Source organism: Mixophyes fleayi, chromosome 5 (genome assembly GCF_038048845.1).
Source record: "Mixophyes fleayi isolate aMixFle1 chromosome 5, aMixFle1.hap1, whole genome shotgun sequence".
Classification (NCBI taxonomy): Eukaryota; Metazoa; Chordata; class Amphibia; order Anura; family Limnodynastidae; genus Mixophyes; species Mixophyes fleayi.
Genome location: NC_134406.1, coordinates 24,123,726 through 24,149,504, shown reverse-complemented (window position 1 = coordinate 24,149,504; position 25,779 = coordinate 24,123,726). Strand labels below are relative to the sequence as shown.

At 42.2% G+C, this 25,779-nt stretch overlaps 1 protein-coding gene across 2 annotated transcripts in view; it reads left to right on the top strand.

Moving 5' to 3' along the window:
- Positions 1-25,779, top strand: part of LOC142158160 (pituitary tumor-transforming gene 1 protein-interacting protein-like) — a 67,456-nt gene that overhangs the window by 19,375 nt on the left and 22,302 nt on the right. For both annotated transcript variants that reach the window (XM_075211850.1, XM_075211851.1), the window contains exons 3-5: positions 350-458; positions 9,499-9,613; positions 12,107-12,175. In XM_075211850.1, the coding sequence (XP_075067951.1) occupies positions 350-458; positions 9,499-9,613; positions 12,107-12,175 (293 nt within the window). The remainder of the gene's footprint in view (positions 1-349; positions 459-9,498; positions 9,614-12,106; positions 12,176-25,779) is intronic.

Sequence of the window (25,779 nt, the reverse complement as noted above, 5' to 3'; positions counted from 1 at the left end):
GAAAAATATAATAACGTCAATGCTGTAATGTACAATATAACACAATGTCAGGTTCATGTATAGAAATCAGAGCGAGCTTATTCCACCAGTACAGGTGTCATTGTGGTTGCACTGGCTGTGTGAACGGCTGGAAATAAGTCATTATGTCGTACAGCAATGCGTTTCATGACTCCTATTTTAGTATGTTTTTTGGTGCTTTATGGGGACACATATTTTACTAAATTTTGCAGAAGTTTTAGTCTATTTTTTAAATCTTTATTACAGGTCCCTGGCTGCATCATTCATGGCTGTCTGTGATAGTAGCTTGGTTTGCACTCATTAATGGCTTTGTGTTGATTCCTGTTTGCAGTGTCTGTGGTGTACAACGAATAACACGTGTCTGGATTATCCTGTGAGGACAATATTCCCCCCCTCGTCTCTCTGTGCCATGTCACATGCCAGATGGGGAGCTTGTTGGAGTAAGTATAACCTTCTACATGGATGTACGGTCATACGTCCACAGGGTGTTGTGCCATTACTGTCACCGAACGCGTCTCTCATGGTATTTCAGAGATAAGCACAACGGACAAGATGGGGTCTCCAGTTAGCTGCAAATTGGTCATGTTCGCAGGAGGACAAATGTTTATGTAAATTCAAGATATTAATATGCAAATTAGCCAAATGATTATTCAAATTGCACTCGCTGAATATAAATGAGTTTTTGTAGGAAGTGGAGCTGGTCTTGTAGGGTGTTTAGAAAGTGATGACTCCTGCTTTCTTGTAAAAAGCACAATGGTGGGTTAAAATGCCGGTTCCTGGGAGCTGATTGGATAAGAGAGTGCTGGTAGACCGGTGACATTGTATAACAGCAATCCTAAGCTGTGGTGTTAGCAGTGCTGAGCGATTCTGTGCTTCTGTTTTCTGAAAAATTATTTTAAATTTTCTGGTTTTAGCCCCAAAATTAGAAAGGACCGATAAACCCCCAGATTTCAAATATGAACCATGAATGTGAGCACGTTGCTCAGTGTTCCCTTACCTTTTTACTACAGCCCTCTTTTATAAAGTAAAGATTAATTAAGAAAGCATGATAGACATGTGTTAAGTATAAACACCACTTGGATCTATTGTCTTCAAAATTAATAAGCTAACAGGTTGTTCATTAATATTATTATTTTTATTTCATTTTTTTTTCTTTTTAGTTTTTTTGTTATTAATATGTAGCGACACATGGAGTAGATGTAACTAACTGCATACACGCCACTGGTTTCCATTACTAACTCCCTTTCAGATAGGAATAAGTATCTTAATTCCGAGACATTTCTGTGTGACTGCAACCAAAACCTCAGTGAGCGAATGTTGCGAAGCTTATTGCTATATTACATTTACAGGATATATATGTGTATTAGCTGAAGGTTTAGCACTTTATTAATCACAACTCGGCTTTATTATAAATAACGTTTGTGGTCTGCAGTATATACATAATCAGTTCACAGATTTACGTGAGAATTATAACTGCCATGACAATGCATGATCTCGATGTTTAACATTTAGGGGTTGATTTACTAGAAATCGTGTTTGGCGACGGTTTGAAACTGCCGCACATCGAAAACAAATTGCAGACGGTTTAGGGCTCCAAACCGTCACATTTACCATAGGGCGGTCTGAGGCTGGAATGCTTTTCTGGCGATTTTGACTAAACCACATGTGTGCAGTGTAAATGGTGCGTCCATCATAAATAATTATTGCCCCCGTTGGCAATCAAATATTATTGCCCCCTTAATAGAATTATATATTTGTATTGCCCCCTTTAATATAATACAATAATATTGCCTCCTTAAGTTAATTCTAAATTCCTTTTGCCCTTTAATCAATAAATAATGACTGCCCCAATAATTCAATGGTGCCTCCTCTTACGTTCTGAATGACGAGACAAACAACAATCTTCTTTCTCACCACCACCTATTTTATTTATTTATTTTTTCTGTCTGTTTGCCATCAGTTTGCAGTTTGGCAAACCGCAGCTTAGTAAATCTGATGGTTTTGTATTTTTTGTTTATTTGTAATGTGATGCTTTGTTAATCATCAAACTGCCCTTTAGTAAACCTAGCCCTTTGTATGCAAACAAATATAAAGTGTGTGTGTAATTATAAGTAACCACCAGATGGCACTAACGCACTGCATTGAATATCTATTTCAGCTGCTTTTAATAGAAGCAGCTGAGGGCGCAGGGAATTTTATTTTTTGCATTATTTTTTTTATTTATTTATTTTAAATTTCCCTATTAATTAATTTTAATGAATTAATTTTCTGTAGAAGCATATCTTAAACATACACAGATTCAGGAGTCCTAGAGGGCCTGTATGAGAAACCCTGCCATCTAAAATGTTATCACGCTAAACAATAGACTTTATGTAGGGAAGGATGTTAAGAGTTGTAGAACGGTCCTGGTGTTATATGGAACTGTTCGATTATTGCTGGTGAGACATCCTACCCTTTTTATTTTAGAATTCAAGCTATACCTATTAAATGCATTTATATTCTTGTGCTGCAACTACTGTTCAGTCCATTATTACGCTGCGGCTACTGTTTCGTCCATTATTATATTGTCCATTATTATACTACAGTCTATCTGTACAGTAGATTATGTCTACATTGCGTTCCCGGTATTTTTGTTTTTATTATTCATTTTTATTTATAGGGCGCCACAAGGTATCCGTAGAGCCATACAGGGACAGGCAGTATCACAGTACAGGTGAGACAGCACGGTACAGTTAACAAGAAGCACAGTAACGCAGGAAGCTCAAATTACAGCTAGAGGGGGTGGGGGGGAAAGGGATAGTCTGCATACGTTGGTAGACTGAGCCCAAAAGGTAGGGCGCAAATGACAGGTGAGAGCCCTAGAAGGGTAAAGAGAGTAGAAGGAGGGGTCGAAGGGCAGAAGGATCTCAAAGAGGAGGCTAAGTAGAGACCAGTTTTTGGCCGTGTACGCGAACATCCTAGGAAGGTCCAGAAAGTAGAAAACGCCAGAGGCCTTTGGTATCTGCTGCTGTAGGTAGCATTGAATTAATAATGAAGTAGACTCTGTCCCATAAAGGGACTATTCTGGGCAAGCACACCAGCTATTGTACATGGTTCTCTTGTGGCCCCTGCTCGCTAGCAATATAGGCTAGGTGTTGGAAACCTTTTAGAAAGTCTTATCAGGGGTGTAAGACCACTTGTAACAGATTATATTATTATTATTATTATTATTATTATCTTTAATTTATATATATGCTGTTTCTTTGATGCGGGTGGAAATTGAGCTTGTGGCAATCCCCCCTCTGCCCTCCTCCCATCATGATTTGTCAGGTGGGGGACCCAGTTGTCTCCCCCATTACCTCTCATGACGGAGAGTCAAGGGTTGGTATCAATGACCAAATTATATGTGGATGGAATCACTTCCTCAGTGGAGGAAGCCCATGTGTTTGGTTTTTTTTTTTAATATGCCGTAATTGAAAATAAGGTGATCTGTAACTATTGGTAGTCTTGTTACGTTTTATTCTGGAAGTAAATCACATATGGGAGATGTCCTTAACATACCTGCTTGCCTAGTGGAGAATCCAAATGTTCTGTATCAAGTGAGTTTGAAACCATACTAGTCTGGGCTTATACATTCCTCCCCACGCTTCCCTAGTGACGTTCTCAGACAGCCGGCAGGTCATTGATCATTATTATGTCACTGTTAATCCTCAGGACTCCCACACATAAATGTTTTTGCCTCTGGTAGAGCTGCACTATATTTATAGAATGGTGTAATTAGCCCCAGCTAAGCTTTAGTTGCTATATGCGTTCTGGGGGCTAGATTTACTAAGCTGCGGGTTTGAAAAAGTGGGGATGTTGCCTATAGCAACCAATCAGATTCTAGCTGTCATTTTGTAGAAGGTGCTAAATAAAGGAAAGCTAGAATCTGATTGGTTGCTATAGGCAACATCCCCACTTTTTCAAACCCGCAGCTTAGTAAATCTAGCCCTGGGTGTCTAGGGGATTCCAAGTTAAATGACCACTGAACCTAGAATGCAAGTTTCTTGAAAGAGCTTGTAATCCTGCTCAAATATATATTTACATTAGGTCCCAGTGTGTATTAGAACTAAAGATATTTAAAAGTTGTGATTGTGGGGGGGGGGGACATTTTTTTTCTATGCTCATCAGACTTCTGTCTGTAGGCCTATTAAAGGACACTGAGGGTAGTCTCTTGTTTTGTCTCAACAAAATGCAGTATATCAAGTTCCATCAAGGTATTTGTTTTGTTCTGTTTTGGCCTTTAAAAAAAAATATATATTACCTTATTATCTGTGACCTTGAACAAATTATTCAGTTTTTTAATTGTAGTAATGTATAAATTATATTAAACTATGCTTTAAATATCTAAATGGATTGGTACAGGATAATAAAGAGATGCTGCCCCCCCTCATACTTCCAATTGGCTCCACTGATGCTGGTTGGCATTTCTGCCTGCTGTAATGTATGCAAACTAGCCCGTTAAATATCTCTGCAGAATTCACATCTATTAACATAAACGTCTGCTAATAATGCAAATTCTCGCTGAGGCAGTGACGGATCAGTGCTATTTAGCAGACGAGTACAGTTAAAACCCACCAAAACAAATAAGTCGATTTACATAAAATTTTAACAATTCTGCTTTGAAGGAAAGAAGTTTAGAAGCTATGCCAGAAATGACAGCATTGTTCTGTGACTGGCAGTTCCTTTATTTTGACACAAGATGGCGCCAACAAAACAACGTGAATCACAATGGGGGATTTTAAATTGCAGTCAGCTGCATAGGACTGATATTTTACATTTGAAATCATTAGGATTCTTACTGTATAAATGTTATTAGCTGCTGGCATTCAGCAGTTCTGTCTGAATTATGTTCTTAATAATGGAGGCTGTAAGATTCAGAGGCAGGCCTAATGAAACCACAATGTTTTCTGCATTCTGTGGGATTTGCTGTTTTTCTGTTCTCTCATGTTTCACTAATTACACAAACTTCCAGGATATGGTTAGTGCTGAACTCTACATCCACATTTCATTATTAATTGCCAAATTACTGACTGACAGACCCTCCAGCGCTCACTCACTACCTGACCCGGCTTTGTGTGTGCACCAATTGGCCATTACAGCGCACTGCGTGAAAGTGTATAACTTTGCTTATTGCTCAGTCTACAAATCTATGACAAACTTAACAAGATGTCATCACTGAGCCTAATTCTGCCCCAGTAGCCCTGGGAAGGAGGTAATGAGCTGGAGCCCAGCATGTTAGATAGTCTGTACCTTCTTCACGGGGGGAAAACACTGTATTGTAAGCTGGGATAATGGCAGCAATAACAAGTAATGACTGTAATATCCACCAACCACCCACTGGGCATTGTATATTCTGCAGTGAAGATGAATAGAACTTGTTTTTCTTTTGTTCGATAGACACATGTACAGTATATCGTCCTCAGACCACTCTCTAGTCAACTGTTTGTATGTTAAAAAGTACATCTTAGTCATGTCTTGTGCAATAATAAGAGTACTTCACATAGATTTTGTTTAAAATTCATATCCACCAGGTGTTTAGAGGATTTACAAGTTACCGTTAGCAACTTTTCTGGCGGAAAAATATATATGTTAATGGTATAACCCAGCGGTTCTTAACCGGGGGTGCGTAAAAGCATTTCTCGGGGTGCGTTTGGTAACAATAGGTTTTTAACTTTTAATATAAAATTATAAATTTGACTTGACTGTACTATGTTCTCACGGAGCTCATGGGGTCATATCGTCGGAACCTGGGACGATATGACCCCACTACTACCCTCTCTAATTTTGCCAATTTTGTGATGAGAAACTGGTTGAAACGCGCGGGTGTTTGCGTACTCTGAGTACAGACATCAACGTGAGTTTTTGTTACAGTACATTATTTTTAGGAGTGTTTTTTCTTATTTTTAGTATCGTCGTATACATATTTAAACGTTAAATATTAGTATTTAATGACAGACATAGTGTATGTTTTTGTTTTTTTAAACTTTTTTTATTTGTATCAAAAAGTTAAATAAGATGAAGAAAATAAAATGTATGTGTATTTTTCAATAAATAAATTGTTTTGCAATAAATGCAATTTGAGATTCAATGGGGAGCCGATCACTAGAAAGGAAGCGCTGCTCTAACCTATGTATTTTTATGGTGGAGATTCTGGCTAACCTTAATCAAGTGATTTTGTAAGAATAGTGTAGACTGCGGAATCCCCTACATAGATATTCCATATTCACTACAATAGAACTTAGCATTTCTACATTTTTTAGTTTTTTCCCTTTGATGAAACAACCTTAGCAGAACAGTTAACCCTTAGAGGAGCGTACAATCTAATCCATATCAGCAGCACTGAGCAGGGCCATCTCTCCTCCTGTTTCCACCACTTCTAACTCTGCTCTCCAGCTACTTTGCCCTCCTCCTCGAGGGCCCTCCTCCCCCCTCTGGGGGTCTCCCTGTCTTCCACGCCCTCCTTTTGGGCCCCGTCATTTGTGGATACTCCCCCCGCCCTCACTAGCTGTGCATTGAGCTTACTGAGTTACTGTGCTTTATGTTTACTGTACTGTGCTGTCTCACCTTGTATTGTAATTCGTTTTTTGTCCCTGTACGGCGCCACAGACACCTTGTGGCGCCCTATAAATAAAAATGAATAATAATAATATATTAAAAACAATATCAGAAAACATTTTCCATATCTTATTGTCAGTTCTCCTTCAAATATGCAATTTTGTTGTTTTATTTCTTTAGATGCTTTCATAAAATGCTTTTATTGTGTTTATTTACAGTTGTACAAAAAGAAAATAATCAGGCGCTTAAAAATATAGAAACTTGAAAATCTAATTTCACTCCCGTAAATTCCTGATGCAGCTGTAGAAGGAATGTGCTAGTCCCACGAAAACAGAAATCCCAAACAAATAAAAGGAGCAGGCTTTACAGGCAGTGTCTCACTACGTTTACACTTATAACATAGATTGATATACAGGACGGGAACCACAAGGGAAACAATCTCTGGTAATAAATTTCAATAACAATCTTTAATGTACAGAAATAGACATAAAATTCAATAATGAATAAATATAAAACACCAATAAAATACAATAGATGTTTTAAAATTCAGTGTTGCACAAAATGCCTCCAGCAACTCCAGCCTATAGCATGTAATATAGTTTTGCTCTTTAGCTCACATGGAACCACTTAAATTTTTCTCGATTTGTAATTCAGCATCAATCAACGAAATTTATGACGCACAGTGCGGGCAGCACGCTGGCTCAGTGGTTAGCACTTCTGCCTCACAGCACTGGGGTCATGAGTTCAATTCCCGAACATGGCCTTATCTGTGTGGTTTGTATGTTCTCCCCGTGTTTGCGTGGGTTTGCTCCGGGTGCTCCGGTTTCCTCCCACACTCCAAAAAACATACTGGTAGGTTAATTGGCTGCTATCAAATCGACCCTAGTATCTCTGTCTGTCTGAGTGTGTGTGTTAGGAAATTTAGACTGTAAGCTCCAATGGGGCAGGGACTGATGTGATTGAGTTCTCTGTACATCATGTCACTCATTCAGTGTACTAGGTAACGGCCTTACTTCTAATGATGACTCCTCTACTTGACCCTACATATGACTTTGTATATGTTATGGCTCAGTGTATTATACTGATCAGCTTTGGCCAGTGGCCCATAACTTTAACTATAAGTATCTCCTAAACGAAAGTTAGAGAATACCAGCACTCTCCATATGTGTCTAAAAAGGCTGCCAAAATAATGGGGAGATATAGAGGAGATACCTAATCCTCCCAAAAGAATACAGATTATAGCAAAATGCACTCCCCGGCGCTCAAAAAAAAAAAATAAAGGGATAGGGGTAAGCAAATTTATATGTAATAAGCATGAATGGTAGCACAATAAACAGTAAATACCACAAACGGCTAAACCCTAATATAATGCATAAATACACACATGTCATATAGTAGGAAAAATGTAATGTAAAAAATGTCTGCAGACAATATTACACAGCAACATATGAAAAAATAGAAAAAAGAAAAATGATAAAAACAAATCCGACATAAGAGGAGATGGAATATTTGTAAAATTGTATATCCTACATGAAAATATCAGAACCCTTTTGGGTCTACAACGGCACCTCCATCTAATAATGCCATAGACCGTCAAGAAGTGGTCTATTACATATAAATTTGCCTACCCCTATCCCTTTCCATTTAGTTTTCCTTTGAGCACTGGGGAGTGCATTTTGCTATTATAAGTACCTCCTGCCCAGATACCTGGGTACAGAACTGGACCTGAACCAAACACCGGCTGTCCAGGCATATGCAGTAAGCTGGGTTGAGTATGAAATGTGGACAATGAACATATTGACATTCAGAATGTTGACACCATAATGTTGAAAGTCAGAATATCGACAGTCATAAGGTCGACATTCAGAAGGTCAACATGTTCATCAGGTCGACCAGGTTAAAATGTCAACGTTGTGAATCTCGACAGGTTGTAAAGTCGATGGTCACAATGTCGACATAAAGTATTAGAGTTAAAGTGGCAATGTGGTCTAGGGAACATATAATAAGGCAGGAACCGGGGAAAACTTCCAGGTATGATCTTTTTAAATCAAATCGCCTCCCCTCCAACTACAGTGAAGGAGGGGGTGTAATTAAATAAACAAAATATTGTGTGTGTGTGGGGGGGGTGCATTGGTTGTTTTGTGTGATGTGGGTATTTGCAATGGGCTGATGATGAGGAATGTGAAACTGCTGATATCTTGCTCAAACCATGATGGCGTCCACTGTGCGTAGGTCAATTGTACCTGTTAAAAGATATATTTGATATAATTGAGGGGGTGGGACAGGAGAGAACTTCAAATTATTGTTTTATTGCTTACGTTCCACATTGTTGATGCGGTTTAGCAGAACCTGTGCAGCGATATGAAGAGTACGGTCTAGTGACTGCAATCAATTCAAAAAAATCATAGACCACATGGTGACACCTCTGCCGTGCTGGGAGTGACAAGCCAATGCCTACATTTCAAATATTCTCTACCCACAGTTTTCCTATTAGAAATTTGTCAAGTGTAACACTGGAGATGTTGAGCAACAGGACACTCATGTCCTGATAAAATGTTATTGCGTGACCGTTCATTCCCCTGTCTCCCCCGGAGCAGCAGCTATTGTACAGATCACTGCCTCGTCTCATGATACATTGTCATTCTGAGCCATATACAGGTTATTGCTGGCGGGGACAGTGGAAAGAGCTCCTATGTTTGTCAGTATTGATGAGTTCCAAATCCCCCAGGACTCAAGTATTGTTGAATGATATGTGTTGTAATTCTAACCATGTACAACATGGCCGCTGTGTTGCTCTTGTTACTACGTGATGATAGTGCTATATCCAGACTCTGCTTCTTGCTGTATACTAGTCACTGTGCGAATATTATTTACATGTTTTGTTGTTTCTTTTGTGCCTTTTAGTAAACTTCGAAGCACTGATCATCGCCATGTCCGTGGTATTAGGACTCATACTATTAACCATAATAGTTTGTTGCTGCTATTGTTGTTACTGCCGGAAGAGCTCAGGTTCAAGGCTGTAAGTATTTATCTCTTTCACACATTTCCTCTTTTCAGTCTGTTGTCATCTGTGCTCATTTGACGATGACCAGCCACCATTGGAGCAGTTTTGTTTTTAATGAATTAGTAGTAAAAGTCTAGTGCTAAAAAGCATTTCCCCTTAATATGTCCTGGGAGGGCATTCAGTAAGACCCTCTCCCAATATGCTAATCACTCTAACTGACCAGTGCTCTGTCTTTCCACTGACACCTCTCCTGTAGCACATCTGCCATAGCCTGCTGCCTACAGCAGTGAGCCCTGCCCAGCAGAACAATTAGTAAACTAATCAGGCTGCTCAGAATACCAACCACCATCATCATCATCACTATTTATTTATATAGCACCACTAATTCCGCAGCGCTGTACAGAGAACTCACTCACATCAGTCCCTGCCCCATTGGAGCTTGCAGTCTAAATCCCCTAACACACACACACACACACACACACACACACACACAGAGACTAGGGTCAATTTGATAGCAGCCAATTAACCTACTAATATGTTTTTGGAGTGTGGGAGGAAACCGGAGTACCCGGAGGAAACCCACGCAAACGCGGGTAGAACATACAAATTCCACACAGATAAGGCCATGGTCAGGAATTGAAATCGTGACCCCAGTGCTGTGAGGCAAAAGTGCTAACCATATAGCTGGTCAGATGTTCTCCTGGACTGAGGAAGAAGAGAAAACTGACCCAATGATGACTAGTCATGGGGCAGCACAGGTGGCTCAGTGGTTAGCACTTCTGCCTCACAGCACTGGGGTCATGAGTTCTATATTACTGGTGCTATATAAATAGATGATGATGATGATAATGAACACATTCCAACCCACATACAGCGAAGTTTAAAACTATATCCCAATATTCCTCCATCCTTGGTGTCCCTACACACTTTCCCCAAGCCCCCCCACCCCTAGCGTTACTTGTTTAATCCATTAACGCAATCTGCTCCTGTCTTTCCCACTTAAATGTGGGTTAATTAATTAGTATAAAAATCTGCTTTGACGCCAGTTGTTTAATCCAGCCCAGGTACTGCAGTTATAAGTAAGTGGGGTATAAATAGAAGCTGGACACTGTGTCCAAAATAAGATGAATCATTGTAGAAAGTATGTATTATAGTAGTTAATAAACCATAAGGTTTTCCTGTGTAATTAATGCCTTTATTGCTGGCACAAGCTCATAATTTGTGGATATTGTGAAGTCTGTGCCATTTAACTTTAATAGGACACTGAAAGCCTGTTGGGAATAACGAGGTTGATCGTCCAATTAAATCATATTAGATGAGGCTTTTCTCTCAAGTTACTTTGTACCGTCCCTTTGATTAAGCAGATAAAAGAAAAAAAAAAAGTGTTTCTTCCAGTTCCTAACCTAAGGCTGCGCAGAACTGAAAGTGAGCTGTCAGATCTTACTTCAGTTTTATTGGCCACTGTGAATATGTTCACCGCAGCGTACATCATACGCATCAAAAACAACCGTGGCTGCTGATTTAATAAAAATCTGTTTAGAACAATCATTTGTTTAGCCTGTCGTTGGAGTATGTCATATGTAGCAAACAAAAGAGAAAAAGTTGGAGCTTTTTAGTAGTTTATGATGATTACTATATAGGAGAACAATAGTAAAGGAAAATCCCCTATGATAAACTCTCTGGGAGTTTAAACTGCTCTTCAACAATTATTAGAGTGAAAGCATCACCTGATTGGACATGTGACCATCCAATCAGGACAGAGCTGCTGTCTTCACTCCACCTCTACCTTTGCTAACAGGAAGTCTTGCATATATGAAGAACATAATCCCCCCCCCCCTTCCCAATTGAAGAAAGGTTGTGTTAAAATATCTTCATGAAGTTATATGTTTTATTAAAAAAGTATACCTGTCACTTGCACATGGTGGAGGCAGTGGTTTTGAAGTCTGACACGGTATTAATAAAAATGCAGCATGTAAATTTCACTAGAAACTGGTTACATCTCTAACGCATGAACCAGACAACCATTTTGTGGACCGAACCATTGTTGTTTAGAACGCTGCCTCTAAATTCAGTGATGGCACGCCAATACTTCATAACAGATTCCTACTGAAATCATGGACTGGATCCCCATGGATATATTGATAAATCCCACAAATTGGACGTCTCTTCTTAACGCTTCAGCGGTAACACTGGTTCCTAGTGAATGGATAGGCTTCATCGTCATGGATACTGGGTCATCCTACAGAATGGCGGCACAGCGTATAGGGGGATGGTACACTTCCACTTTCTTAACATTGTTCCACACCGTGCAGAGAAGCTCTCTGTGAGACGTGCACTCACTGATTTCATTACTTCCACTGATAGGCTGCACTGTTATGTATATTGATTCAGAAGACAAAATGGCCGCCTGACCGTTTTGTGTAGGCAGCAAGTACAATTGGTATAAAAGAATACATATTTCTTGTACGCAGCTTCTGAGATCTCCTGATTTTGTTTTGTCCTTTCTAGAAGACTGGAAGCAGAAGAGGAGAATCTGCTCAGAGAACGTGAAAAGAGGAAACAATTATCCGAAGACAGGTACATTGTTCACTGTTATTTCATGCAGCTGCTTGTGTGTTTTGAGTTATTAATGGACGGCCAAACATCAAAGTAGTAATTTTCAGATCTGAAAGAAAAAATCCATTGTTCAGTGTTAACTCCCCAAGACTTCAAGCTCCTCCCACATCTTATAGGACAGTATCCTGATGGGATCCTGTAGAGGCCAAAACGCTGAGAATGTAATCATGTCAGTTACTGGGACATCCCTGCACTTGTACAGGAATCGACCAGTCCACACAATGTATTACTGCTCACCAAAGGCCTGATTTCGTTTTGTTCTTTTTCTTAAAAAATGCACGGAATTCGGGCATATGCATATGCACGTCCGTATTCAGCTACAGCTAGATCTGAAGATACGTCCAATACATAGGTGAAATATGAAGTCCCAAAAGAACACAACATACGGAAAAAAAAAAAAGTATTCCGTTATTGTCACCTGTTAATAATATAGTAATATAGCCGTTAATGAAAACAGGCCCCCCCCCTCCCCCTCCCCCATGAAATACAGTTATCAGGATGTCATTAATGTCTACTGTACATAAAATGCATTTATACAGTTGCTCCCGATGACAGACACATGTTCTAGCTGCATACACAGCCGTCATCACTATCTCTGGGCACTTACACCCGACCTGTAACTGGTGCAAGTGATAGGACAGAAAAACACGTACCTGAGAGATGCCCAAAGCTTGAATCGGACGTTGTTACATGCGCTCGAGCTTGGCATATTCTTACTGTACATTGACTACGGGCCCCCATTCCCCTCTTCGTTCCGCCCATGAAATCTGCCGTAAGGGTCCTTTGCGCTGGAAGATAAATGTGCCATGGATCCTATATTTTTTTGAATAAATGTGTCTAGGCCTGCACTATACCTGTACAGCAGTGACACCTCACCACTAATATATAGTACACAATTACAGCTATTCCATAATTCAGACTTAAAGTGGCAAAACTACAGAGCCAGCAGTTTTACAAAGTGAGCAGTGTTGACCATGCTATCAATAGTTAACGGCTTTTTACAGAAGACTAAAAGATTAATGTGTTGATGCACCTGAGCCGTCACGTCGTGCTGTTGTGCCCATTAGCAGGATGGACAGCGTGTCTTACCCTATGTAATGAGTAGCACTGTACATAGTGACTCAGAGCAACAGATGGCAGCCGCTCCGCTCTCATCTCAGCTCACTGTTTATTTGCAGCTCAAGTGTTGATAGAGGGAAACCTATTCATGTCTAATGACCTAATGCTGCAAAGTGGGTTTGTCCTCCCACAGATATTGATCGCTGCACACAGGGCTCTTGAATGAATTAGAAAGAGATCCAGATAATGCGGAAAAAGCAAGAAGCAGATAGAGCAAAGGCAAATATTCTTTAAAACTGAATTGTAAATAATTAGAGACACATTTTACACTTTGTCAGTGCGCTTAGTTAGGGCCTAGGCACCTTTATGTTTACCACTCTGAATCTTCTATTTGTCTGTGTGCCCCCATTGTTGAGGTGGGTGGGATACTGATCTTGTTGGGCGTAGTGACCTGTCCGTTATGTTCGTGAGGAGAGGCATGGAGGCAAAGCTGAGACTGAGAGTTATATAGTGGAAGGTTTTAAACACACCTCTGTATCACCCTCCCTCTACCCCCCCTCCCCCTTACCTCTGCCTCCACCCAATCTGTCTCTCTCCCCCACCCCATCCTCTCTCTTTTTTCCCCTCTCTCCCACCTCCTCTCTCTTTTTTCCCCTCTCTCCCACTTCCTCTCTCTTTTTTCCCCTCTCTCCCACTTCCTCTCTCTCCCCCCCCCCCCTCTCCTCCCTCTTTCTCTCCCCCTCCCCCTCTCCCTCTCTCTCCCCCTCTCCCTCTCTCTCCCCCTCCCCCTCTCTCTCCCTCCCTCTCTCTCCCTCCCTCTCTCTCCCTCCCTCTCTCTCCCTCCCTCTCTCTCCCTCCCTCTCTCTCCCTCCCTCCCTCTCCCTCCCTCCCTCTCCCTCCCTCCCTCTCCCTCCCTCCCTCTCCCTCCCTCCCTCTCCCTCCCTCCCTCTCCCTCCCTCCCTCCCTCTCCCTCCCTCCCTCTCCCTCCCTCCCTCCTCCCTCCCTCCCTCCTCCCTCCCTCCCTCTCTCTCCCTCCCTCTCTCTCCCTCCCTCTCTCTCCCTCCCTCTCTCTCCCTCCCTCTCTCTCCCTCCCTCTCCCTCTCTCTCTCCCTCCCTCTCCCTCTCTCTCTCCCTCCCTCTCCCTCTCTCTCTCCCCCCCTCTCCCTCTCTCTCTCTCCCCCTCTCCCTCTCTCTCTCTCCCCCTCTCCCTCTCTCTCCCCCTCTCCCTCTCTCTCCCCCTCTCCCTCTCTTTCCCCCTCTCCCTCTCTCTCCCCCTCCTCTCTTTTTTTCCCCTCTCTCCCCCCCTCCTCTCTTTTTTTCCCCTCTCTCCCCCCCTCCTCTCTTTTTTTCCCCTCTCTCCCCCCCTCCTCTCTTTTTTCCCCCTCTCCCCCCCTCGCTCTCTCTCTCTCTCGTTTTTTTCCTCTTTCACTCCACCTGCTCTCCAATTTCTTTGTGCTAACCATTATCTCATCTGTACCACCACCATGTGCCCATATTAATTGAGCTCACATAATATTACACTGATATACACTCATTGTTTTAATTTTCAGCAAAGGATCGGCAACAAATTCAGGAAATTAAAATATTTGTGTATGTGGTACATTAACTACTTGGCCTGGGTACCAAATGGACAAATTTTGAGTAATTTTGCTACCTACATGTGTGACTAAACTGGACACTTCTCCCGTCCCTTTTTGTCTGTCGGCTTTATAGTTATTAGTCTATTAGACCATAAGACAACCTATTGACAAAATGCAAATACTGTTTAAAGGGCAACTAAACTCGCATATCTATCTTGTGAAGCATGAATGTAACGTACATTGTTCCGTCTCGCTCTGAACTTCCACCGCATCTCTGTTAAAAAGTAATATTTATAATAGCAATTTTTAGGTTATGTTTTGCTCTTGTTCGCCCTTAACCGCAAAAAACATGCCCCATGTAAACTGCTACTCGAATCTGTCAGTTATTCTGTTCCTAACTTCCTGTGACATTTATTGGTTTGTCCCGCATATGAATCCAGCAATTATTCCATTAATAAGGAGACTGCAAGACTGGAAATCCGTGCACAGAAGCCTGATGCTTTTATATGTCCAACTCTACTCCCTTGTCCCAAAAAACAGTGATGAAAGGTAGAGAAGCTCTGCCATCCCTTCCATAAATAGATATGGCATAGGGATAGTCTACCTAATTTAATATTTCCTCCTGGAAACATTGGAGGTACAATAGCTTTGTGATTATTCAGATGTTATCACCAAAAAATATTTGTTGGTGGCGCTTGAGAGGATGAAAGATTTTTATTTCACTTCCATGGCCCACATCCACCAGGGTTCCCGATCACGCAAATAGTCCCAATCAGACCCCACCATCCTCCTTCCCGCTTAGCCTGTATAACAACCTCTCGGCTTGTTTCAATTGTCCCTCACCCGTGAGTTTACCATTCTTTTGATTATACGAATTCCTAATACTGTTTTATTGCTACTATTTTGTACTATGTCCTAATCCAGTGTGGGCTAACCTGTGACACTCCAGGTGTTGTGAAACTACAAGTTCCAGCATACCTTCCAGCAAAAAGCTGCTATATATTGGCAGAGCATGCTGGGATTTGTAGTTTCACAACACCTGGAGTGTCACAGGTTAGCCAACACTGTCCTAATCATTATATATGTTTACCAATATCATACTTAATTTATGAAGTAGTTAAAGAAGGACATTCATTAAAGCAGTTTTACTTCTCTTTGGTGTGGCAATATTATATATATTAAAAAACATACACAGAGCAATACAAAATATATGCACTTTATTTGCTAAAAGCAGAACAGGAAGATTCAAAAATATCCCCAAATAGTTATTTGCAGCCTGTTTTGATGTCTTGCTCAGTTGTTCTGGATATAGATCAAAAATTCATTAAAAAATCCATGTCAGGGGAATGTTATGGATTTGCGTTCACCATAATGCATTTTGAAAATACACTGCCACACTTCACTAATTCATTAAACCTGCTGTGTTTTCAGCCCCCTTTTATTTACTAGCAAAATCACAAATTGCGCTCTGCAGAACTTGGGATGAAAAATGTTTGAACGTGTAAAACTGACAGTATGGTAAATTCAGGACTAAGTTATGAAGGGCTCTAAATAACTTGTGATTTTTACGCCACTGCGGCCCTGTTCTTTTGCTAACAAATTTATTTATATTCCATCAAATGCATAGAGAATTAAAGCCGTTGCTTAGTGGTTGATCACATAAATGAGTAAGGTGTCCATTAATCAAAGCAACGATGTCTGAAAAGATTTTCTGTGTACTTTTTGCATTGCAAAAAGGGTTTCTACTATTCATTAGAGTACTAGTCAAAATAATTGGATACATACAGATTAAAAGTGTGTTTTTTGTGTGTGTTGTTTTTAGGGGTTGGGAGGGCTGACAGGCACTTCCTGTGATGTATAATAAATTGACTTTTATTATGCCCTAATGACAATTCCTAAAATCAGTACAAAATTGCTGGTGCGATGCATTGTATTTCGTTTCTCCACTACACTTTCTCAAGCGATCATCAATGTATCCGTCCATTTCTCTCTCAGGATGCCACCAAAACTATTATCCACACACTCATCATCTCCCGACTTGATTACTGCAACCTCCTCCTCACTGGCCTCCCCCACTCCCATCTCTCCCCCCTCCGCTCTATACTCAATGCGGCCGCAAGACTCCTCTTCCTCTCACGCCGCTCCTCCTCTGCCTCTCCTCTCTGCCTTGCCTTACACTGGCTCCCCTTCCCCTACAGAATCCTTTTCAAACTCCTCACCACCACTTACAAGGCTCTCTCCAACTCTATTGCCCCTTATATCTCTAACCTCCTCTCCATTCACACTCCTGCCCGCTCCCTGCGCTCGGCCAACGACCGCCGCCTCTCCTCCACCCTTATCACCTCTTTCCACTCCAGAATCCAAGACTTTTCCCATGCAGCCCCCCTTCTCTGGAACAACCTCCCTCGTTCCATCCGTCTCTCTCCTACTCTGGGCTCCTTCAAACGTGCACTCAAAACTCACCTCTTCCTCAAAGCCTACCAACCATCTACCTAGCTCCCATCTCCTCCCTTTGCTCGTCCTCCCTTCTCTCCTCTTGCCTCAACTGGCTCCTCTTGTGCCTGGTCTGTTTTCCTGTCTCCATACCTGTTCTTCCGCTCCGTCTTTACTGCATATGACTAGCTGGAGTTTCTTTGTTCATTGTTCTGTATGGTTTCACCCTGTATAGTCTACTGTTAGTACTGTGTGCAGCGCTGCGGATACCTTGTGGCGCCTAACAAATAAATGATAATAATAATAATGTAAGATATACTAGCAACACACACGCTTAAATGTAGCAACTGGCGCAAAAGATGGTCACACTCTTCATCCGTTAAATCGTAACATTAACACACCTATAAACCTATTTTTTGGGAGGGACACTTGTCTGTTGCCTCAAGACCACCCACAGCAAATGATTTGTGACCATTGTACCACATTTGTCATCAGAGACCTATTGCTCTACAAATAATAAACACATTGGAGAAGGAGATGTGGAATTAATAACCAAATGGGAAATCCTAAGGTAGATTTAGATAAATGTGCACAACTTATATTCACAGTTCACACGGAGTGGCTCATAACATTGTATCCAGCATACCTCCAATATTGTGGGTGTGATACATATGTTCGACAGTTACATGATCGACATTTATATGGTCGACACCATAATATTGAAAGGATTGTAAGGTTGTCAGTAATGACATCGTCGCCAATAATATCCCTAATACAAACCATAGAATACTGTCTACATTTGAATTGTCGAGCTAATGTTGTCACCTTTGTGAATGTCGACCAAATGAATGTCTAGGCGTTGACCAGGTCCCAATAATGTAGATTCACTACCACGGCTATTACTGGTATTTGTTTCAAGTATAACGAAAAGACCAAGTTAATGGGCTAGATAACCCGCTTCATGGAAACGACCAGCAGTCAGACGTTTTTACACGTATTTCTAGTCTTTTTTTACCCACTATGCTCTTTGACACAGTTGTATGGTTTCATCTATACGAAAGTTTGCACAAGGTCACTTAACTGCATGAACTGCAAATTGGGATTCAGAAGTATAGGTTGGCTTTAAAATCAATTTTGAAATACTTCTTAGAATTCTAATTTAACAAAAGATCCTTAATATAGATTGTTGCAGGGAGGACAATTGAAACAAGGAAAAGTAACCACCCTCTGAGGTGTTAAAAAATAGATTGTGCATAATTGCTAGAGATTCCCACAGCAGACATCACTAACCTATGCAAGTACAGGCTGCTGATTCCAATCATTGGTAAACAGAGCATGACCTTGTGTCTTGCTGACCATAAATCCTTTTACATATATCCTCTTAAGTGAGATTTTATCAACCTCTCATCACAATGTCTCTCATCAGTGCTCTAGCCAGCCACTATGTTAGTTTAGTAAGTGGCCGTGGAGGAGATTGATAGGTGAAATAAATATATTTTATTGGATAATTGGTTCAGGGCCAGGTCAAGCCCTGATAGTGCCCTAGGCTCACACCTCCCCCTCTCACACACCTAGCAGACAGGAGGTGGGTGCAGTATTCTTTCCTCTTGGGACTAGGACTGGCAATGTGGTGCTTGGCTGTGACTACATAGCACAGCACCCCTCACCCAGCATAACACTGACATGAAGGAGCAGTGGCAGCAGCTTCACATGTTAGAAACCGCTGGCTTCTCCTCCATGTCAGCGGCCAGTGTACCATGCGGGGGGCATTAAAAACATCGGATGAGTGACTTTGTCAGTGTTTGAGGAGTGCCCTTACCATTGGCTCCCTAGACAACCTGTAAATTAGTTACTTTCTATTACATCTAGGGAAAGTGTCCCCAAACTATTTCACCGTACAGCAGTTGCTGTTAAATTCAATTTTGTACAAACCCAGGCGCAGTTACCAAAGAATTGGGTTTTTCTTTTTCTCTCTTAGCCAGTTGGTTCATCATGAAAATCAAGTTTTAAGTAGGACGTGCAGCTTTGCAGCATCTGTAGAGCCACACTTTGCCTGAGCACGGTATAAGCCATACCACGAGAGGGCTCTGCCCTCCTTCTCTGGTAGAAGTGTGGTAATCTGGGACCACACGCCATTATGTAGACTGAACCTCTTCTGTTTTATTCTCCACAAATCACTCAAGAACTCTGGTGACAAGACTTTCTGCCTTTGCATGTTCTATTTATGCTGATACAAGAGAATAGAAAACTACGGCAGGAATCGGTGAATCAATTGTGGAGACCAGTAAATTCTAAGGAACAAGTTAAGGCTACTATTTGAAATTGATATGTATCAATACAATAATCGACAGGAAAAAATTTGAATGTTTATACTTAACTAAATATGTCCGCCATGCTCTCCCTTTATGCTTCTGTAGCAGGTTGCCATGTTTTGAGGAAGGTGCTTCTCTAACTGTGAAAATAGAGTTTGAGTGACATCTTATCAGACTTGCTATGCAGAAATGCTGTGTGTGGATTGGTTGATATACATATGCACAGGGTACAGTAATGTCACAGCTCCCGTAAGAACACTATACTAACGATGGGGAAAGAGCTTCTGCTCTCTGTAATGTAGTGGGTGGTTGTGGGAGTTAGTACAAGCATTACACAGAAAATTCTGTAGATTGTGGAGTTCATACACAAGGATCTAGGACAGTGATGTCACAGCAGCTCAAATGACTGCAGCCCTAGCTTTTTGACCTGTATGATCCTATGGCGGCACTGTGCTAAATATGTGGGAGGGGTTTCAGCTGTCCGTGGTGGTGTGGGGTAGGTAGTTCTATATTTAACAGCTTTAGTGAAAGTCAGCAATCGGCTGATTCGAACGTACGGTATTACTGACGCAGGTCACTTTCTATGTAGCAATCCTCTGGGTTACATTGCTCATGGTTGGCTTCTAGCTTGGGAATACGGAATAACTAGATGCAGCTGACATGGGAGAATGATCCAAATTCACAACCATCTGGAATCCCAGAGTGACCTCTTCATCTGTCTTATTTTCTCCCCTCCCGCTTTCATTTCATATTTCTAGATTGTTTGTTTGTCTGATTATCACTATTTACATTCACATTCATTGCACCAGATGTTATAACTAAAATCTAATAAAAGTAAATGTTAAACAGATAAAGCTTATTATAAGCTTTACCCTCGCTGGGCTGCATGTTTATTTTTAGGAAATGCATCCAAGTTGGCACAAGTTACACCATCAGATATAGTGGTTGCCTATCAAACATTAATGTCTGTCTGTCCATATATATATATATGTTACAATTTACTTTCCCCATTGAATGTGGACTACTGTGTTGCTTTTACTGAACATGCTGCTTGCATCTTGAATTATTTATTCAATTATAACATGCAGAACTGACAGCTTGGGTGGGGGTTGGTTTGTTGTTCACACATGCTGGAATATTTGGCAATTGGCTTAATATTAGAGCACATGAGGCCCCCACAAGGAATCTGATAATAATTAGAGGGAAATTGGGTGCCAGTTCTAAAGAAAATGGGACATGAAAGTGGTTGCAAAGCCGATATTGCACATAGCCATTATATACATCTCACTAATATACAGAGCTATATTTGTATTATCGACCCTCTCATCCATTCTCTCTCCTTAGCCTGGTCCTGCATCCATGAACAACCTAATAGCTGATAGTGGTGTTTGCTAGACTGGACTGTGGCCACTTATCAGAGTTCAGGACAAGAACCCAAACAGGTGTTAGGTAGTTAGATGTTTGGGACTGGCAGGTGGAAGAGCGGTGGTGGTAGCGAGGGTGTCACGGGCACTAGGAGTCTTTACCCAGGGATCACCAGGTGGTAGGCTTACCAGAGCAATGTAGATGGTAATAGGGTACTCTGGTAGCTGGGTGATCACGGAACAGGAAACAGCAGACGATGAGATGCTCAGGAAAGTCTATGACTAGCAGCACTGGTAATATGGAGATAATAGTACACGAGGAACTGTAGGACAAGGACACGTGAAGGTAGTCAGTGGTCTGCGATAGCAAGTTGTACCACTGCTATAGTGAGGAGGAATGTCCAACAGCAACGAGGAGGTGATGAGAGTCAGCGGTCTGCGGATAGCAAGTTGTACCGCTGTCTGAGTGAAGGAATGGAATCCAAGTGGAGGTATCCGGGGAGTCAGTGGTCTGCGATAGCAAGTTGTACCACTGCTATGTGAGAGGATACTGGAACAGGTGATACTGGAAACAGGGATCAGTGGTCTGCTACTAGCAAGTTGTACCAAAGAATATATATGTGAGGAGGTGCACGGGGAGAGACTGCAACACAGGATATACACAGGCACCTTATATACGATCCACAGTAACATGCACAATATATATAAATGACTGAACAGGTCTGCAAATATAGGAAGTCTCTTGAAGTAGTCCAGCACAAGTTAACACAGTCAATGATGGCAATAGACTCAGCGGAAAGCAGACTCCAGAGGAGAACCAACACAGTCCAGCAAGATATGCAATACACCAGCACAGTCAATGAGAAGTATGCATACCGTGGTTCAGAAGCAGGCAGTCAGATAGGAGTGCAGGGATACCTGAGCGGCAGGAGGCCGGCTGGATGAGAAGTCCCAGGATACCTGAGGCAGCGGTCAGTAGGTGCAGCGCACAGATAAGTAGACCAACAGGAACACGAATCCACAGGAATCAATAACACGTGGAACTGGACTCACGCAGGACCCAGGAGAGTGGAGATGATCCAGCAGAGGAGTAGTAGATGAGATATAAATCCAATGCAGACAGGAGGGTAGACCTGCGGGACACGTGAAGGCGTGGAGAGCGGATCAGCAGTAGATGGATGATAGCGCGGTCAGCAGCAGCAGGGCTCTGCGGTACACGGAGGTAACCAGTAGCAACCAATAGTTGTCAGTAGCGATGGAACACGGGAGAGCAGAGTAGACCAGGAGCTGTTGATCACGGAGAGTAGCAAATGTCAATGAGAGCAGCAGTCTCGAGGAAACACAGGAGAGCTGAGAAGAGACTGCAGTGCACAGGAGCAGCGGATAGGAATCAGCTACCTTGTCACGATGATGAACACAGGCGAGTTGTAGGCTGGAGGCTGTAGTGCACGGAAGCAGCGGGTAGACATCAGCTAACAATCCCGATGATGAACACAGGCGAGTTGTAGGCTGGAGGCTGTAGTGCACGGAAGCAGCGGATAGACAACAGCTAACAGTCACGATAATGAACACAGGCGAGTTGCAGGCTGAAGGCTTGTAGTGCACGGAGGCAGCGGATAGGAATCAGCTCACGGACTTGAAGAGGAACAGGTGAGTGGATGTAAAGTAACGGTTGGAGTGCACAGAGGCAGCGGGTAGGAACCAGCAAACAGTCACAGTGAAATATAATAGCGATGATGTGGATTAGAGGACTGAAGTGCACGGAGGCAGCGGATAGGAATCAGCAAACAGTCACAATGATAAGTAATAGCGTTGAAGTGGTTTGGAAGACTGTAGTGCACGGAGGCAGCGGATAGGAATCAGCTAACAGTCACGATGATACAGTTGATGGTAGAAGTGGTATGGGAACCACAGTAGTAGAAGTGGTTTGGAAACCACAGAGGTAGAAGTGGTTTGGAAACCACAGGAATCAGCAGCGCTGAAAACACGAGGAATACAGGAACACCTTCAGAGACTCATAGGGAATGAGACTCCAAGATCAGGCAACGTGGTGTTGACCACAGGTGCTTAATATAGGGAGTGTTGCCTGATCTGCCAATTGAGTTAAAGGGACATACACAGAAGTATAGGAAAGGGCTGCGCATGCGCAGACCCTCAGGATGGAGGACGGCCACGGTTCCTAAATGTCCGGGAAGAGGCACTCACGGTCCGGTGAGTGACAGAGGGGGCTTGGAGGTTGGCCTGAGAGTATCCACAGCAGGAGTAGACTATAATTTAACTATAAGAGAACGTTAGAAGTGACATCGGATGTGATCAGCCTTTAGGTTCACAGGTAGGTGTGTGGACAAATTGAACATTGATCCTGGCGCTTGGCTGAGGCCAAGCGGTCAGATCAGCTACTTTATGGTTCACATAACAGGTTTATTTAAAAAGAAGACGAAAATTAGTCTCAGATGCCTGGATTTTATTGTAAACAAGGAGGAAGAAGAGCAGGGAAAAGAAGAGTAGGAAGAGCCAGGTGCGTAAAGGTGGAGGGGGGAGAGGAGAAAAGGAAGAAGCCTCTCGAGCAATGGAGTAGGATCTAGAGATTGAAAATCCAGTAATGGTAAGGAAATACTATTCAGTTGAGTTCACAGCCCCCAAATTCAGCTTTTCCATTTCATATATGAACCAAATTTTTCCTGAGAGTGGTCAGGTAATGGGGGATTAGACTCTACAAGGAACCAGCAATGAGACAGGTAGGTGACAAGTTTATTAAGATGCTTTGACATGTCCGGGAGTGGGAGAAGTAAGAAATATTTTTTGTGGAGAGGGATGGCCGTGTCAGACAGAGTTTACAAGAGAATGAACATCTGACCAGAATCTCTGAAGGTCCGAGCAGGTCCACCACAGAAAGAAAGACATAGAAAAGGACCAACGGTTTATAAGCGTTTTCTTTGATACGTATATTGATAGAAGATTTGACAGCTCCCAACCAAATATCTGACCATTCCACTGCATCCAGTTTCTCACCCAGATCCCTCTTCCAAATCCTTTCATGGAGGAGTTTCAGCTATGTGAGTTTTGTTAATGGGGAGCGGTAGAGGGATGAAATGAGGCCACAGGACGAGGGCTCCCCAGACAAAGGTATTTGAATGAGGTTAGAGATCCCGGTCAGGGAGGATTGATAGAAGTGTCTGAATTTTAAGTATTGGTAGAAAGTGAAAGTTTGAAGCTTATAATATATATTTGGCTATAGTAGGAAATGTTCCTCTTTAGGGAACTTATTGATAATTCTTATTTGAATGCACACAGTATGGGAAAGCACGATAATTTAGGCCTGGTTTGGAAGTCTGGATTGTGCCAAAGTGGAATAAGAGGACATGGAGAGGGGGCTAAGCTGTAGGGCTTAGCCCCATCGGGTGGGAGTGAGCGTCAGAGGGCCATCTAAGGTAGCAGAAACAGATGATGTAGGTAGACAAGCAGTCTCAATAATCCACCAAGACTCGAGACCCAGGGCAGGGCATTGTGTCAACTGAGCTGTATAAGAATACAGTTTAAGCTTAGGGACTCCCAGGAAGTCTGCTTTTTATGAATGTTGAAGAATTCTCACCCATGTTTTTTTTGTTTAACCAAATGAAGGAGGTGATCCGCTGCTGAAGAGACACAAAGGTCCTGGGATGTATATTAATTGGTAGTGCCTGGAACAAATAGAAGAGTCTTGGAAGCTTATTAATTTTAACTGAAGTGACTCTGCCAATCCAGGAGATAAATTATTTGTCTCAGGAGGTTAGATCAGAATTAACACTGAGACGAGAGGGGAGTAGTTCACCTGAAACAGGGAACCTTGACTCAGAGCCGTAACTTAGAATTCTAGTGCCCTGGGCGAGAAAGACAAATGCCGCCCCCCTAGCCCTCAATTTTAACCAAATTAACCTAAAAAATTCCTAAATTGCGCCCCCCTTCAGTGTTGCGCCCTGGGCGGTCGCCCCTGTCGCACAGCCCTAGTTACGGCCCTGCCTTGACTCTAGTGACATATATCCCACTTAATTTTCTTCCGTTGCCATGGTGAATCAGATATCATCATCATCATCACCATTAATTTATATAGCGCCACCGATTCCGCAGCGCTGTACAGAGAACTCACATCAGTCCCTGCCCCCAGATAGATCACTCTTCTGGGGGTAAATATATGAACATGCGGATGTTCATACATTTACCCCCTGGTGTTATTCAGTGCTTGTTGACCGGGAACGAATCCAACTTGATCCGGGTGGATTCATTTGGGGAGCCATAGTTTAGCAAAAATCTTTAGATCTGCATTCAGTATCTGTGCATTCAGTAGCGAGATCAGTCTGTAACTTCCACATAGCAGAGGTTGCTGAATTTTTGTAATAAAGATCTGGAAATCCGTTCAGGCCGGGGATACATTGCCTCCCTGCTCATATATATACTTATACATGACACTTATCAGTGTAGAGTGCCAGGCACCCACCTGGTCCAACCAGTATGTTTCCTCCCCAGATGTCACTATTATCCAGGAGCTAAAATCCAACTTTAAAACGGTTGTCAATATATTACATTCACTGTTAAATAATAACAACATGCAGCACCCTCCAGAACCAGAATAAAACGGACTATACCAGTGTTCTCATCCAGTGCTTGGATCCCCTGCAGTACCACAGATTATGTAGCAGGTAGAGTGCTTCAGCCCAGGAAAGTGTCAGCGTTGTGTTCTGAGCCCGGAATCTTGATGAACACCTTATGCTACATTCAGCCAATGCTGTGATGCTAGATATTTCTCCTTTTACATGAACTATTCTCATCCACTGAGCATT